The sequence below is a fragment of the Phyllostomus hastatus genome, unplaced genomic scaffold (genome assembly GCF_019186645.2).
Source record: "Phyllostomus hastatus isolate PE091 unplaced genomic scaffold, TTU_PhHast_1.1 phas_scaffold_93, whole genome shotgun sequence".
NCBI lineage: Eukaryota > Metazoa > Chordata > Mammalia > Chiroptera > Phyllostomidae > Phyllostomus > Phyllostomus hastatus.
Genome location: NW_025334042.1, coordinates 39,482,521 through 39,501,171, shown reverse-complemented (window position 1 = coordinate 39,501,171; position 18,651 = coordinate 39,482,521). Strand labels below are relative to the sequence as shown.

Sequence of the window (18,651 nt, the reverse complement as noted above, 5' to 3'; positions counted from 1 at the left end):
TTTTCACTTTAAATTCTGTTTTGTCTCCTAGTCATTAATATAACTATAGAAGCTTGATTTAATATATGCCTGGAATGTCTTTTCTGACCTTTGTCTTCAACCTTTCTTTGCATTATAGTTTTTAGTCTGTCTCTCATAAACAACATATAGCTGAAATTTTGAAAACTCTAATGTGAAAGTCACTTAAAAAGCAATCATTTAAAAAGCAAGTTCAATTGGTTATATTTATTGTGAAACCTGGCATATTTAGGCTTAGTTTTTAAAACTCATTTTGTGTGTTGTGATTTTCCTTTTTCTCATTACATTGAATTTTTCTTAATATTTTCCCCTTTCTATTAATGGGAATAAGTGTAAGTGATCATTCTTAATTTTGGCAAAATTTAAAATTAATCAGTGTTCCTGTTCTCAAAAACTACAAAAGAGTTTTAGATTTTACCTGGATTTCAAGCTAAATGGTGAGTTTGCCACAGTTGCACTGATGCTGGCAGGAGGTACAGGACTTCATGGTCAGAGACAAATGACTTTTTTACTAACATATTTAATGTCCAGGTTGTTTATCCTTAATCCCAAGTCCCAAAGGGGTGACACAGAAGGAAATGTCAGTGAATGTTGTACACACAGTGGATTTAGGTCACAGCTAAGAAATCCTGAGTTTAGGAAATCTCAAACTTTGGACTGGGTTGCAAGTAAGCCTACCGACATTAGCCCCAGAAGGAGATTTTATCTTCATGATCCTGGACACTCTGCTCCAGAAGGAAACACTACCTATATCTTCTAAGGACACGTGCTGTTCAATCATCCTTGTAAAAGGAGTCCAGAACAAAAGTCCCTGCTAACAAGCTAGGCAGAAATGCAAGGGGGCCGTGGAGAATTCCCTACCAACACTATCTACCTCTTGTTTCTATACTATATTAGTTTATGGTGAATTTTCTCACAAGTACACTTTATCAGCCATCCTAATTAATCTGACTGATAGAGGATAGTACCAACTATATAATCATCTTGTCTGAAATAGCATTTAATTAAGGCTACTATCTACAGGATTCTAAGTAGCAGGATGAAGACAACCTACACTAGTAATCCTTGGGGTTTCTCCACTATGATGCAAATCCATTGCCTGCACAGTATGTGGCTGGACCCGCCTTCTCATTACCCCTGCCTTCTCATTACCCCTGTGGCACCATGGGAAAAGGTGAACTGATGAAAACATGAATCTCAAGCTATCTGCTCTCTTCACTGTTCTTGACAGCAAAGTCCTTGACAGCCCTTTACTGATCAAGATTAGATCTTAGAATGTTTGAAACAAAACTAAACTGTTTTCTAGTAAATTAAAGATTTTTCTTACTGCCTCATTGAAGCTTAACACAAAATTAAACCAGATTTAGGTATCAAATGAAAAAGAACTTTTTGTTTTGGGTGGTATCAAATCAATATCAGAAGGAGAGGAAAAGGAACAAGGGGGAAAAAATGAAAAAGAACTTCGAGTAGAAAGATTAACAATGGAAGAATTTTGTTCAAAAATAGGTTAATATTATCACGTGTCTTGTTCAAAATCATATTTATATTAACAAAAAAATAAACCTTTAAGAGACATGAAGAATATTGTGTCAGTGAAATTTAATGAGGGAGAAGTATCACTTTGGAGATCAGAGGTGGATGGTGCTAAGATGTGAGGATTCAAGCTAGTAAGATACTAAAATGATGGAGCATGAAATGGGGATACTTTAGAGCAGCGATTTTCTACCAGTGTGCCACAGCAGGTGTGTGCCGTGAGAGTTTTTAAAGCATGCAACACCTGAGTATTTGGTCAGGGGCACTGACCTCTTTTCCCACAGATTGTCAAATAAAAAAATGACAACCGCCAACACAGCAGTAGCTGTCCAGTGTGAATGAATCAAAATTATACCTATTTTTGTCATGGATTATATTTTTCGTTGCAGAATTTTAGTAATTAGTGTATGTGTGCCATGAGATGAACAAGGTCACTGTGGAGAGTAGTGTAATTTGGATAGGAAGTTCATGTACCTTCAATCATGCATTGACTGCAACCCAGTTAACAAACCACATTTTGAAAGTCTAGGTTGAGGAAATCATCCATGCTTTACCTATCAAGTACTTTGAAGATATTGAGGAAATAAAATTGTAGTACATAAATAAAAATGGAGATATTATATCCATATCTATTCTGGAAACAAAGCAAAAAAAGTTGACTAGTCACTTGACAAAGAAAGTATTAAACACATTGGTACCATTTTATGCAGCCTATGCTAAGAAAACAAGTCTGAAAAAATTATCTTTACCTGAAGGTGGTAGAATCATATATCCTGCATGCTCCTGACTCACCACATTTAAAAGTTGGCCAGTGTAAACATGTGGAGTCCATTAAAGCTCCAAAATATATAGGTGCAGGGATTCCAGCTAAAAAGAAAAAGAGAAAGAAAAATCCATGAACAAGGTAAAAATTAAGATACATTGTTTTGTTTGGAAGTGTTTCAATTTTCTCTATTTGTAAAACCAACACGTTTAATGAAACCTAAATTTAATACTTTAAATTTTATTTTTAGAAATTAGAAATTACTTTTATCCTTAAAGTTTCTAGATTATAAAGGATCGGTAATCTTATGGACAAATGCAACATAAAACATATTGATGGAGAAAATATTAAATTAATGATTACATTTTTATGTAATGTTTGGACCAATCATATATACATTTTACTTTAACATAGCATTTTCTATTTGTTGGATTTTCAAATCCAATAGATGAAAAGTAAAATTAAGGTCAGATGGGACTTTTTTAAGTAAAAGTGGGAAGTTCTCTATTTCTTCTTGTACTCCATTCTAATATAAATTATAGAGCACTGTTTAAAGCAGGAGGGATGTAGAGATTGCATTTACTTCGAGTTTAGTAATGGTCTGATACAATGTTGGAAAAAAAATAACTACTTTTACCAAATACTCTCGTGGAAAATGTATGTAATCCCACACCGAGAGACTTCTGCTCAGGCTTGATACACCTAAAGAATAAATGAGTAAATGAATAAAATCCAGATCTTAAACTCCATATTATAATATTGGCAAGAGATTGAGAAATAGAAATGTGAAAACAGCTAAAAGCGTAATTAAGTACTTGTCTTATTAGGGAGTAGATATTAATACTGAGAAGCTTTGAAACTGATGAGAGAAACAAAAACATAGCTAAGAAGCTCAATAATCAGGTTAACCATTTGAAAGACATAACTTTCAAAACAGAAGAAGAAAATCCAATATATACCATGGAAAACAATAAAAAAGAAGCAAAGAGAAAGTCAAATAAATAAAACACATAAAATAAAATGACAAAAAGAGCCCTATCACAATAAGCATAGTAAACATAAGTAGGTTAAATTCACCAGTCTCAGATTCCAAAATCAGATCTAGCAAACTGTTTATGAAGTGAAATGAAAGAATTGAAGATTAAAACTAAAGGAAAGGAAAATTATATAACAGGAAAGAAAAAGAAACCTAGCACTGCAATTTTAATAAGAAACAAAGTAAAATTTCTTAAAAGAAGTGATGAAAAGGTACAGGAAATTGTGTGCTGGTAGTAACAGAAGCATAGTGGTCAAAGGCACACCTTCACCTACAATATCACCTCCAAATGTATAAATTTTAAAATGACATAATTATAAGGAGAAACACATCAGAAATGTTTAGATATTTTGACACACATCTCTGAATTGCTGATGGGTTAAGCAGACAAAAAAAACAATTATGGATTTACCAAATTCAGATAATGCCAAGATTTACTTCAATCCAAGAAATATGGAAACTGTATACCCAAAATGCAGAAGATACACATAAAACACTAAAAAATTAGCCATGCATTAAGTGCCAAAGAAAGCCTCAATATTTCTCCTCAAAACTCCACATCTTTCAGATTGTGTTCTCTGAACCTAAAAATAAAATAATAATAATAAAAATATACCTATGAAAAGTTTCCATATATGTGGAAGCTATGTAACACACTAATAACTAATAAACTAATTTTAGTTTATGGATACTTATGACTAGAAGAAGTGGAAAATGGAATGAAAATGATAAAAATAAAGGAAAATGAAACAAAAGAGAAACCTTACTCCAATCTATGACAATGAGGTACTATGGAACTGAGAACTAGGACTAACTTACCTCTGCTTCTGAGTTCTAATAAAAGATGAAGAAAGGAGAAGTAAATGCAAACTTTGTTTGTTAGGCGTGTTTAGAATTGTTTATTAAGCATGAAGAATACCGTGACTGGGAGCACACAGGTACAATATACCAAAGTTTGAATCCTACATCTGTAATTTCCTAGTTTTAGTAAGCCTTTCATTATTCGTGTCTCGCAAAAAGCAGGTAAGGGAGTTGAGCATTTATTATTATGCCCACTTTCTATTTTTAAAAAATGTGGAGCTTAGAAAGGTCCAGTGTCCTGCCCAGTGCCCTGTAGATAGTAATTAGTGAAACAGAGGCTTCAAACAGCTTTACTCTGCTGTCTTTACAGGTCGGCCCATTGGCTAGGAGTGGTTGCTAGGCAACCACTCTGCCTACAAAATGACTGTCTGATATGGTTTACCTCAAAATATAAATGTGTCTCCTTTTGTGTTAAACAATGAGAATCTCACTAAATCAACTGTAAGAAGTAAGGAAGAAAAGCAACAAAAGGAGAAGCCAACAGGTGAACATTTATAGTGCTGCCTTTAAAATTTCATAACACTTAATAATGCTTAATGCAAACTCTTAATGAATGTTAGAGTAGAGCACTGAATTCTTAGATACTGTGGCTCCAACTGGCTTTCTTAACAAGTTGCCTTAATAAAAGACCAGAAAGGAATCTAAATTTTTTTAAAAAAGCAATAATTCGTGTACCTCAAAAGAACCATGTATCCAGGAATGGCAGATAAAGAATAAATGAAACTGCTGATGGACGACAAGATTAGGAAGTACTGGAGCATCATGGAACAGTCGGGCCCTTTGCCACACAGCCCAAGGACTGCAGATGCGTTTCCTGAGGTCTGAATGCAGCTACAGTTTTGGAACACCTGACAAAAATAATATATGATCCTATTTAGGGAAGAAAATTTTAAACACAAATGTCAAATATTTTCCACATCACCAGTTGGATCAAGATGGAGACTGTTTATGTCCTTTATTCTCATCTCCTTTTTGGTGTCTCTCAGGATCATAACAAAAAACAAAAAATAGAAAGGTCGTCTCGGAAAAACTGTATCAGTCTTTAAATACAGGGTCTGGCGCAAATAACACCCCGCTTTATTATCAAATCTTTTATCACAAAATCATAAGCATGTACTTTTGTAACATAACAATATCACACTCAAGCACACCATATGACATTTTAAATGAAATGTTCAAATTCAAACTATGAATTAACACACCCATATTATGACCCTACCCACCACCCTCAGGCAGGCCTTACTTCTGCTGGACCCTGTTTATGGAGTAAATTTGATAGCTTGAGTAAATTACCTCAAGCTATCCTGAAATCATGCTTTTAAAAATATATACTGTCTTGCCACAATACAAACAAAATTTCTTTCAGAATGTTCACTTGAGATATTTAGATACTTAGGATAAATAAAGTTTTGTTTCAAATAATATAGTTCATTGAAAAACAGACTAAAGTTAACCCTTTTTGAATTCTTATGTTTCCAGGTTTGAATAAGAATCAAAGTTTATATTTTACTTTGATCACCAACCACCATCTTGAGGCAAGAAAACGCACCTAATTCTATCGTATAAAGCTTTCAGAATGTGAAAAACACAGAAAGTATGTACATAGGCACAGAGAAAAAAAAACAGTCAAACAATTAGCTGAGTAATTGGGATCAAAACTGCCAGCTTTATATCAATGATAAAAATATTTCAGTCCAGATTATTTTTTAAAAAATTACCTGAGTAATAATGTCAACTGCTATGAAATTAAATATCAGTGCTCAGACACTACAAAGATTTAAAATAAGCTTTAGGAAATAAAAGGTAAATTGAGTGAGCCTATGAAAAAAGTTTATTTTTTCCACAAAAAATTAATTTGGCTTTAAAGAAAAGCTTTAATTGTAATTGTATTGAGTGAGGGCCCAGTTCACAGCTGGAAAATGCCAATGCAGGTCATAAAACAAAATTTCTGTTAAAAAATACAAAATGACAATAGGTCGTGTTACCATTTTTAGTCCTGTTCCAACGAACGTCTCACAGCCAGCCAGACAGGCTGACATATAGGACAGCCCATTGCTCCCGCACACGGGGTCCCACGTTTTCGTCAGACAGTTGCAATCCACGTTGCAGTCAGCAAGGATGGCATTTCCCTCATGGGAATCTGGTTGCATTCTGAAATGATTTAAAATAATGCCATGAATATCGAAAGGCTGTTAGGGAATTTTCTTTTTTTTTTTTTTTTTCATTTCAATCCGCAGTTAAATTTCTCTCTTCCCTAAAGTAGAAAGAAAAATGTTCCAACCATCAATGTGTGACCTGGGGACTACAGATATGGCAGAAAAGCCATGATCTAGTTCAGATAAACAAACAGCCAATCAACAAGCATTAACTGAGTGCCTACCATGTGGAAAGTGTTTTCCAGGTATTATGGGAACTCAAAAATAAACTTGACCTAATCCCTGTGGTTGATCCATATGGTGGAAATTAACAAGAGAGATCACATCTTATAAAGGCAAGTTCAAAGGCTCACTTTAAGATCAAAATCTGTAAGTTCAACATATACATAATACATTTAGCTCCAGAAACATAACTACATGTGTAAACCAATACATTCTTCCAGTATGAAAATGAATCAGGAACTGAAATCAGAAACAACCAATGTTGCCATTTTGATGGCCACCCACGCAGGAAGCCCACCCAGGGAACATGGACAGTCATCAAGCCCCTCCTACAGCCCCACTAAAGCAGGGAACCAAGCTACGACCCCTGCTTTACTGTTAAGCATAGCCTCTGGCTCCACCTAACCAAATAACGCAGGGCAGCCTCAGAGCCTCACCCACAGTACTGCCGGACTGTGGGGCCAACCCTGCAGCACCGTCCAGCAGCAGAACCCAGCCTGTGCCCCACCCGGTGGCTGAACACAAGCTGCGGCCTTGTTCAGTCAGGGCACCCAGGCACTGACCCCACCTAACCATGCAGCAGGTCCTACAGCTTCACTCAAGGAGAGAATGGGGACAGTGAGCCTGCTCAACCGGGGAGCACAGCCTCTAGCACACCCAACTTTCCTATAGACCCAGGTAACCCTCAAAGTACATATCTAAAACTATTCGATAGGGAGACAAAGAAAATACAAAAGAATTTGTATATGAATTAATGTATCTTGCATCAGGATTGAGTTATACTAAATTTAAGCCTTTTGTGGAAACATGTAAAGGCCATTGAGACTGTAGAGTCAACTCTTAATTTTACCCATTTGTGGGAGTATAAAATATATGGATAACATATCCTACTGCAACCTAAAACTATAGGTAGTTTCTTTTGATATCCACTTTAATATCTACTAGGATACCACAAAGACACACACACAACCATAAACTCACCAACCCTATGATATGTTCCCAACTTCTTTAATAACCTAGAGCCCAATGTACAGGTACAATTGGCAGATGAAGGAAAGATGAAAGACCATGGATTACTGACTGCCATTAACTCCAACTAGTAAGTGATTTGGTCATGGGTAATCACTGGAGAAAATATGTTATTAACTATTCAAAGTGTGTAACATTCTTTAATAAAAAACATACCCTTTATAAGAGGTGGTTAAGCCAGCAACTGCAAAATGATCACAGGTCATGAGAAAACACAAGAAGTAGAGAAGGTAGTCTACTAAAGACAACCAAAAGGCTACGTGGGCAGCTTGTTTGACAGTGATCTTGAACTTTTTCATAATTAAACCACCAAATATGTATCCAAAGCATATTGGAGGTAAGTTATAAATACCTATAAATGCAAGAAAAATGTTATTTACAATGTGATTTAGCAAAGGAACAAATACGATTTTACTTTCATTTAACATGTCTTGCAAATGAAACCATCTAGGTCCAATTCACAGTAAAGATGGCTGGCTGAATTTTATCCCTACTTAATTATGTATTATATACAGAGATATTTTTAAATGTCCCTCAGTGTCAAAGCATATTCTCAAGGCTGTTATTATCACTCAGTTAATTAATTGCAGTAGGCTGGAAATGTCTTGTAGGCAGAAATCATGATCTATATATCTCTTCTTAGGATTCAGGTGGGAGTGACAAGTCAAAGCACAACAGTAATTTATGTTTCCATTTTGGGATATATATAGATATGATTTACATAATTTTTCTGTTGTTTATTCCCACTTTGGTTGTTAAGAATTTGACTCACTTTCAGGTACTTTAAAAGATTACTGCTGAGCCTGTGACTGTCAAGTGTATCTATCTACATTTCATGTCTTGCGGCTACTGCTGCTACTACCTACACCTGCCTGCAAAAAGGGAAAAAGAAGAAAAAGGAAGATACAGCCTGAGGCTGTATTCTTCCTTGTCAGCCTCTGCTGACTGGATCATATCCTTGGGAGAGGTTGTTAAAAATCCATCCTAGACTCCTGCACTGGAATCTCGGATTTGGTATGGCTAAGGTGGGCACCAGGTACCTGAACTATTCACAAACACTGTAGGCCATGTGGATGGAGATAATCTAGGAAATTCACTTTCAAAACTGTAAAAAGATCCCTGAAGAAACCTGTTTGTGTGGGAGGCAGTGCAGGGGTGGGAAGGGGTGGTTTGGGGGCTACAGAAACACCTTGAACCACCAGGGGGAGCACGGGGGGCTTGGAATTCATGACTAGGAGCCAAGAGTAAAATCTTGAAAGTAAAACACTCCTAATGAATTAACCCTTGCCTTCCTTTTTTTCATTAATGGATTGCTTATCTGAAAATTGTATCTAATTTGTGCATTATTCAAGATTTCCACAAATATTTTGAATTCGCGTTCTGACTGGAGAGAGAGAGAACAGAGAAGAAAGCCAGGCTTTCTCTTCCTACCTACCCTTTGCCAATTTCATTGGAGAACAGAAGGAAGAAATGTACCAGAGACAGAAATATCCTAACAGATTATAATTTAGGAGTTCCCTAGATGCATCCTCACTCTGATTACCATTTCATGGGTGGGGGAGGGGGAGGAGAGGAGGAGAATGAACTACGAATGCAGAGAAGAACAAACATACCAATTAGAAAGACTGCATCAGAAGTTGATTTTCCATATTGCTGTTCCAGATATTTAGGCATAAAGAACATCATATTAACAAATGCATTAAACTGTATCACACTTACTAATATAAAAAGCATGTAAATTGGGTTGCAAAAAAGAATTTTCATGAATGGTAAAAAATCTGAAATGAAAGAAAGCAACGGTGTCAAACTAATTCGACTTTGCATTTTATGATTGACTTTCTCTGAAACATCAACTTCCCCTCCAAATTGTTTTCCTGTTTTATAATGCACATATTGTTAAATTGTTTTACCCCTTAAAAGCTGAAGTTATGTCATTGTTTGGGGGACCTTCTTACAATCAGTGACACAGTTGACTATGTAGGTACCACAACACAATAGTTTTGTTTTCACTAATTTACTATTGTGTCTTAAGGAAAAACTATAAAGTGACCAAAATATTGCAGTATTCATATTATTTCCTTTTATCTTCCTCTTTCACCTTCTATTAATATCCTCTCTTCCCTAGAGATTATCTGGTATGGAAGATGCTTATTCTAATCTCTCTAAAGTCTGGAAGAAAATCAATTTGATAAAAAAGTTCACACTCTGATATTGATATTATCAGTCCTGAACATTTAAAATATTGATAAATAAACATTTGGGAATTCATGGGATATAAATTTTCTCAAGTACCAGGTGTTTCTTTGTTTCTTCAAAACATCAGTTTTGGTGGTTCTGTCAATGGTTCACAACAAAATGTGCTTAAAACCAGTTACTTGGGTATCTTTTAAAATACCAAATTCCAGGACCCATTCCCTAAGATCCTGATTCATTAGACACATGCTAAGGGCTGCATAAATAATTTAATCAAAACTTGTCCCTGCTTATGTGCACTGACAAAACTCGAAGCCAGATTTGTAGCCCATCTCCAGGAAGTGCTCTGGGAAGTAGTCACACTGTTGCCATTTGGTGTCCAAGTCTCACTTACAGTTTCTTTTTTACTTTCCTTCTCTTCATGTTTTCTGTCTTAATTACCCTGCTTATTCTGCATTAACCTGGTTTGCTTAATAAACTGCTTAAAAGTGCATTCTGGAACAAAGTATCAATAAAGCATTTGTGGGAAGAAATTAATTCTGGTGGTAGAATTCATATTTAGGAATAAAATACATAGCAGGGATGAGACTTGTGTTCAGAGGTCTTTGAAGAGTTTTAAGTCACCCATTTTGTTGACATCCCTGTTCTCACAGAAGAGTCTCAGCATTTTAAACTCTTTTCTGTTGATATATGCTGTGAGCTAAGCACATGATATATGCTTACTAAGCTAAGCTCTTTCCTAGTTTTGAAAAATGACCTGACAGGCCACAGACATATTCTATGTTAATATCCTCTCTCAGTCTGTATCATTCCTTTGAGAAGAGTTGCGATATAATCGTGATGACTAAGAATTTGCAAGATTCTGAATTGGCTCCTAATGATCCAGAAAATATTAAATTATGTTCAATTGTGGTTTAAGTGAATTTGTAATTGTTAATAAAAAGTCTGTGCAAATTGGTATTATAATTTATGGGTGATGTAGAAGTAACAGCATCAACAATAGTAATACTGATACTACTAACAGTGATAATAGTAATATGTGCCTAAATACTTTTTTACCCTCACACAACAATGCTATAACTACTATTATTAACTAAATTTTATGGATAAGGAAACTTAGCCCTTCCCTACCTTCTAAATGAACACTCCTTAAGAATTCCAAGGCCCAGGCCATATTAATTAAATGCTCATACTAATTAAATTGGGTCTTGGGAATGATAAACATTCCAGGCATCAGGAATTTTAAAAATTTCTCAGGTGATTACAGTATGTAACCAAGTTTTAAAATCAGTGTTCTTAAATAGCACATACTTAGACTCTCTTAACTTAGTTCCCCACAGAAATACCTTCTGTAAATCACCCTTTGAGCTTCTATTGACGACCTATACCAAAGAAAAAGGTATTGTTAAATGAAATATGCTTCTGCATTTGCTAGGAAACAACTGGTTCGATATCACCTATAGTATACATCACATAACAATTACTTGTTTTTTGCAGTTTGTTACTTGGGAAAGATTTTCTCTTCAAAAACAGTTGTTCTTCTTTCTCTCAAATATATAGAATTACATGACCTGTCACATTTTCTTTTTTTGGCTTAACTTCCAGGAATCTCACAGCTAAACTAACATTTTTGGTCTCAGAACTATACTCTTATTTGGATTAGTGTATTTTTTTCTCCTTTTGTTCTAGTTTGAATTTCTTTTTAAAAAATAATTAGACCTTTAATGTAAATGGGACTGAGTAAATAAATAAATAAATAAATTGCTTGAGTGCCCAGATTGTTATAAAATTGTATATGAATCCTCATCTGAGATAATTCAGTTTCCAAATATATTGTTCATTTCCAAGTAGTAGCATGGAAGAATCAGACTAGTCAGGTACTACTGACCGTTAGTGATGAATTGCCCTAATACAGCCTAGCATGATACAGTGCTGGACTAAAACACAGACACATTTATATAAAATCAAAAGTAAATTATGTAGTATTTAAAAATTTTATATTTGCCTTTGGTGATTCCATCATTTTCCTTCTTGGCCTCTTCTTTCTGTTTATCTTCTCTGTCATTTTTACTGATGTTAGCATCATCCTTTGCTCCTTCCTTGGCAGGCGTTTTGGGCAGAAAGAAAAAGGGAACAGCAGTGAGCACGTTCACTCCTGCGCAAATCAAAAGGCCAAACCACCACGCGCCAACCCAGCGGGTATCAGTGGGAGTTATGGTCAGGTCATCTGTAAAAAATATACATATTCCATTAGCTTTAGTCATCATTTTCTATATGCACTGCAGAAAAATATTTTAAATTATTATTCTCAGTTTCTGTCCAAGTATGGAGTTTACATAAAATTCAGACATTCATAAAAATTGTCTGACGATGCATAGTGTTACGATATTATCCAGCAATAAATTTGTTTGAAGATCTGTTATATTGTGTAAGGAATTTATAAACAGGTACTTACTAAATAACTATGAAGCCTATTTATTTATCCAGAAATGATTGCTCAATTGAAAGAAATTCAAATCTGTATGCCTAAATCTTTTGAAAACAAGAAAGATGGTCATGGCTCAGTAGAAACAGCACTGACTTTTGAGTCAGAAGTTCAGTATCTAGTTCTCCTGCTCACTAGAACGTTTAAAATTATTTAAATGACTCCACTTTAGTTTTCACTCCCGCAAACTGTAGTTAACCTATCTAACTGAAGGTCAGTAAAGAAACAATGAACTGCGATAGCACACTGGAAGTTGCCTGGTGTGCTCGGGCACTGTACAAATTCGTTTTAATGAATTACCTGTGTTTACAGATCCTATGTCAACATAAATATTTGCGCAGAATGATGCTAACAGAAGTCCAAACAAAGGACCAATGATAGCTCCTGTTTCTACAAACCCTAAAGACAAAGGAAAATAAAAAGTTAGAGTATAGTTATATATCCACATAAAGAGTTCTAATTCCACAAAGAATCTAAAAACTGAATTACTGTTGCTTTAGATATGTTTGCCTTATACATTCATCTTGTAAGAAAAACACTGAAAAAGATTATTATGAACTTAGTGAGTTTTCAAAAGCTGCCAAAAGTTATTTGGGGTAATGATTCTTAAACATTTTAATCTATTTTGATTAAGTATAATTCTGTTTAATCTTCTCTCACCCTCTTTGTCTTTTCTGGTTTTTAAAAGCTCTGTCCACGTTAATAACAAAATGTTGCTGTACTCAAAGTTATGATTTTATAAGCAACAGATGAATTAACTAAAGAATATATCCAAGTTATACATAATAAATTAAAAATATTGAGAAGATTAGAAGACAACATAAGATGATGTGTTTTAAGTTGACTCTTGTGGGAGATGACAGTGATGGATTTTATAAAAGAAAATTTTAAGAAAACAATCAAAAGTATGAAGACAGGTAAATAATGATAAAACCTGACCAGTATAGAGAGATGGTGATGAAGTGAAACTATATAGGAAACTAGATAAATTGAGTACAGAGCTTGCATAGTAAGTGGAGGTATCAGATTTAGTAAAGAACCAGTATGTTTCATGAACATGGGAGAGAAAATATGATTAAAGCAGTGTTTGAGAAATGTTTGAGAACAAACTACTTTGAGAATGTTTATAAGAAAATAATAGACTTCCAGCCAAGATGGAGGTGTAGGTAGACACACCATGCCTCCTTGCACAATGAACATAGGGACAACAATAATTTAGAAATAGAATAACAACCAGAACTAACAGAAAATTAACCTGTATGGAAGTCAGACAACCAAGGAGTTAAAATAGACATGTTCATCCAGACCAGTAGGAGGGGCAGAGTCCCGCGGGCAGGCAGAGAGGGGTCGCGGCACTAAGAGCAGTAGGACTGGGTGCATAAGGCATCCCAGGCAGGCAAGACCATAGTGAGCGGATTCTGGGAGCGCAGGTGGTGGCTGGCAGACCCTGGGCACAGGGTGACAACCCGCAGACCCAGCGAAGCAGCGATTGTGAAGCAAGGCACTGTGTGCAACCCAGGATACCAGCACTGGGAAATAGAGCCTTGGGGCACTGATTGAAAACACCTGTGGGGGTTGAGGTGCAGGGAGGGACTCCCAGACTCACAGGAGAGGTTGTTGGAAAGACCCACAGGGTCCTGGAATGTGCATAAGCCCACCCACGTGGGAATTAGCACCAGAAAGGCCCAGTTTTCTTGGGGGAAGCAGCAGAAGGGACTGAAATCTGACACAGTGGAGCAAGCACCATTGTCCCCTCTCAGACCGCCCCCCCCCCCGCCACATACAGAGTCACAACCCAGCGACTGGGTTGCCCCGCCCTGGTGAACACCTAAGGCTCTGCCCCTAATATGAAACAGGCACGACAAGACAAAAAAATTGGCCCAAACAAAAGAACAGATCAAAGCTCCACAGAAAATACAACTGAGCAACCAAGAGATAGCCAACTTATCAGATGCACAGTTCAAAGCACTGGTGATCAGGATGCTCACAGAATTGGTTGAATTTGGTCACAAATTAGATGAAAAAATGAAGGCTACGCTAAGTGAAATGAAGGAAAATGCACAGGGAACCAACAGTGATGGGAAGAAAACTGGGACTCAAATCAATGGAGTGGACAAGAAGGATGAAAGAAACAACCAATCAGAAAAGAATGAAGAAATAAGAATTAAAAAAGATGAGGAGAGGCTTAGGAACCTCCAGGACATCTTTAAATGTTCCAACATCCAAATCATAGGGGTACCAGAAGGAGAAGAAGAGCAACAAGTGTAAAAGTTATTTGAACAAATAATAAAGGAGAACTTCCCCAATCTGGCAAAGGAAATAGACTTCCAGGAAATCCAGGAAGCTCAGAGAGTACCAAAGAAGTTGAACTCAAGGAGGCACACACCAAGGCACATCATAATTACATTATCCAAGGTAAAAATGAAGGAGAGAATCCTAGAAGCAGCAAGAGATAGGGAGACAGTAACCTACAAAGGAGTTCCCATCAGACTGTCAGCTGATTTCTCAAGAGACCTTGCAGGCAAGAAGGGGCTGGAAAGAAGTATTCCAAGTCATGAAAGGCAAGGACCTACATCCCAGATTGCTCTATCCAGCAAAGCTTTCATTTAGAATGGAAGGGCAGATAAAGTGCTTCTTAAATAAGGTCAAGTTAAAGGAGTTCATCATCACCAAGCCCTTATTATATGAAATGTTAAAGGGACTTATCTAAGAAAAAGAAGATAAAAAACATGTACAGTAAAATGACAGCAAACTCACAATTATCAACAACCACACCTAAAACAAAAACAAAAACAACCTAAGCAAACAACTAGAACAGGAACAGAACCACAGAAATGTAGATCACATGGAGGGTTAGCAACAGGGGAGTGGGAGGAGGAGAGAGGGGGAAAAGGTACAGAGAATAAGTAGCATAGATGGTAGGTAGAAAATAGACAGGGGGGAAGCAAGAATAGTATGGGAAATGTAGAAGCTAAAGAACTTATGACACATGGACATGAACTAAAGCGGGATAATGTGGGTGGGAGAGGGTGTGCAGGGTGGAGGGGAATGAAGAGGGGTAATGGGACAACTGTAATAGCATAATCAATAAAATATATTTTTAAAAAGGTTAAAAAAGAAAATAATAAAAGAAAATACTAGAAATAAAATGACCAATAAAAACTTATGACAATATACAAGTGAAGTAATGAAGACTCAAACAAAAAATAAACATAATATAATAAGAAAAGTTATGAATATAAGGGATATTTTCAAGAAAACATTGGTAATCTCTTAACAGATTGGGTGTAGAGTGGCGCCAAAGCAATGGAGGAGTCAAAGAGAGCTCCTGGGGCACACTGGATTAGTGATATTTTCAAGAGCAAAAAGCAGATTTAGCAAAGTGGCTTATTTGGAGTTAGCATGTAATTGTTCCATTTAAGAAACTTTTATTGATAACCAACTGTGCCAAAGTACTCTGTTCGTCATTCTGTAAAGCAATACAAGTCCAAATAAATAACTAATATCCTTCCTCGAGGAACTTAACTGCCCTGAGAGGAGGTTAAGGCAGATTTTCAAACTCACCAATATATAAAGGAGAGTTTTCAGATTTGGCAAAATCTTCGATGTAGGAAATACCCAAAGGCATGATGGGAGTTTCACCAATTCCACGTACCACATTTCCTACTAGTACATACACCCACATTAATGATTTAACTTCCCTCACACACTCTGCATTGAAAGAAAAAAAAAGACATTACATTAGTATTTTGATAGTAAACTATTAATCTGTAAGTATAACTGTAACTCTAAGTTTTTGGTAAGCGTTTCACCTCGTAAATGATTTATATTACTATGCCAGGAGTGACTCACAATGTCATGCCTCTTGCATTTTCTGAGAGTACTTAGGTATGGTGAAGCGCAATTAGTGTGCTGGAGCCATTTCCTACTTGGTCGGAAGAGATGGGTATACTATTCATTGAACTACCAGTGCTTAGTGACAATACATTTGGTAGTTTAATGGGATTATTTACAACAGAAAAATTGGAAAACACTAAAAATTAGAGCTATTTTTCCCTACAGAAAACCAGTTTGCCAACAACTTCGTGACCTAGTTAGCTGCTATGTGTGCTACCCCATTTCTATACTAAGTGTAAAGGAATAAAAATACACAAATATCCCTCCTTTGAATTGATACTATACATAAGATTTAAAAGAGTCTCACTAAAGTTTGAATTCTCTACAGCTGAAATTACTTTACAGACACTAAAAATACTTAACTGAGTATTAACCACATTTTCTCTGTAGAGTCTACTCTGTACTGGAACCACCAAATAAGTTTTGATAAAGAAATTCACCTGAAATATTGGAGTGGCAGCTACCTAATAGAATAACAAAAAATGAAGCCAAAGAGAACTAAAAGGGAGAAAGACAGGCAAATCTCTGAAGACTTAGCCATTTCTATTCTAAGCAAAAATAGCTGCCAAGGAAGATACTCTGTAGAGTCACGTTTTCAGGAAAGTGAATTACAATTTATTCTCATCTACTATAGCCTGGCCAGGTGCTACACACGGATTTGAGGGTCTTGAGCACAGCTGGGTCTGAAAATTTGGGGGGAGGTCTATCTCTCAGTCACTTCCAGTCTAGAATACTCCATTTCTGGATATTCATATTTTTTTCTGGAGTAAATACAGTGATTTGTGTCTAGAGATGATGGCAAACTCTAGGCCTACTTGAGAGCAAAACTGAAACTACTAGGTGATCAAAGAGTTAACACACTTTCCTGAAATTCAGCAGACTGGGAAGCTTTTAATTTATCTGCTACAATGCAGATTTTTTTTTTAAACTTAAAACAACAACAACAACAAAAAACAGAAACAGGACCTAAGTCAGCCTTTGGCAGAAACCTGCTCAAGAAGAGGGCATAGGCTGCTGCTGATGTCACCGTTTTTCTTTGTTTCCCCAAGGGATTCCTTGGGCTTATAGTTTCTGAGACTGCTTTCTTATACTCCTTGAAACTCTTTTGGGTCCCTCTGATTCCACGCTGGCAGTGAAATTCCCAGCCTTGGGGACCACTGTAACTTGCACTGATATGAATCCAGCAAAAAGACAAAAATGTCCTCAACACAGGAAGAGAAGTTCTGTTCAGAATTAAATCAACAGAGTCACCTCCAGACCAAGTATCACCAGATTATATAGGTCCCTTAGCATAGGAAGGGCCAGAGGCCCACCTGCTTGCCTGCATGTTTGCGCCTGGGGTTACAGAACACTAGAGGCAGCACCACTACTGTAGAGCAGTATCTCTGATAAAGAAAGGAAATAAACACAATTCCTAGTTCCGTAGAAAGAAAAGAGTACAGAACTATGGTGTATGTCCTGCTCTCTCTGTTCTGCTCTAGAAGATCAGTGATATAGTAGATCTTTAGGACTTTGTTTCTATATCTTTTATCTATCCTTGTATAGAATAAGTTAGCAATATAAATTCATTCTTCTAAGATGTTTTCCTCTATGGAATTAACTCTATGGTGACCCTTGGTGGATGTCTTTGACTTATTTTTAAATAACTATTTTAAAGAATAGACAAAGAAGTCTTAATAAGTATATTCAAATATATAGGAATAACATTCTCTATTATTAGCCACTCTTATTCCTTTCTGGGATCTGATTCCAAAAATACTCTGAAAAATAAGAAAACGTCTTTTGTTCATTTATCGTAGTCACTTAATCAAACCCAGTAACTCATTCAAACCCCTCAGCTGCACGTGTTTAGTTACAAATTCAATGAACAGAAAACAATAAAATGAAGTCAACAACCTGATGGATCTTCGGTTGGTCTGAAAATCTGGGTTCCATTTTCAGCACACAAGAAACTGTTTGAGGACAAATTGCCCAAAACCGTAGATTCATATTCATACCTGGAAGAACACAGGGGCAACATGATTATGTTAGGAAAACCCCACGCCTGTTAGAATGGTGACTCTCAACAAGACAAGTAATAACAAGTGTTACAAAGGTTGTGGAGAGAGGGCCCTGGCTGGCGTAGCTCAGTGGATTGAGTGCAGGCTACGAACCAAAGTGTTGCAGGTTTGATTCCCAGTCAGGGTACATCCCTGGGTTGCAGGCCACAGCCCCCAGCAACTGCACATTGATGTTTCTCTCTCTCTCTCTCTCTTTCTCCTTCCCTTCCCTCTCTAAAAATAAATAAATAAAAATATTTTAAAAAAAGGTTGTGGAGAGAAAGGAACCCTCATTCCCTGCTGGTGGGAATGTAAACTGGCACAACCACTATGGACAATGGTATGGAGGTTCCTCAAAAACTTAAGAACAGAGTTACCATATGACAGAGCAATGCCTCTTCTGGGTATCTGCCTGAAAA

The 18,651-nt window shown here is 36.4% G+C and overlaps 1 protein-coding gene across 1 annotated transcript in view; it reads right to left on the bottom strand.

The window, feature by feature from the left end:
• The window catches only part of SLCO1A2 (solute carrier organic anion transporter family member 1A2), a 70,033-nt gene that overhangs the window by 6,185 nt on the left and 45,197 nt on the right, over window positions 1-18,651 (bottom strand). Inside the window, exons 7-16 of the mRNA XM_045828953.1 lie at window positions 18,090-18,190; window positions 15,861-16,007; window positions 12,597-12,695; window positions 11,817-12,038; window positions 9,232-9,396; window positions 7,775-7,970; window positions 6,197-6,362; window positions 4,887-5,059; window positions 2,952-3,016; window positions 2,301-2,418 (exon numbers count right to left, since the gene is read on the bottom strand). Of these exons, the coding sequence (XP_045684909.1) occupies window positions 2,301-2,418; window positions 2,952-3,016; window positions 4,887-5,059; window positions 6,197-6,362; window positions 7,775-7,970; window positions 9,232-9,396; window positions 11,817-12,038; window positions 12,597-12,695; window positions 15,861-16,007; window positions 18,090-18,190 (1,452 nt within the window). The remainder of the gene's footprint in view (window positions 1-2,300; window positions 2,419-2,951; window positions 3,017-4,886; window positions 5,060-6,196; window positions 6,363-7,774; window positions 7,971-9,231; window positions 9,397-11,816; window positions 12,039-12,596; window positions 12,696-15,860; window positions 16,008-18,089; window positions 18,191-18,651) is intronic.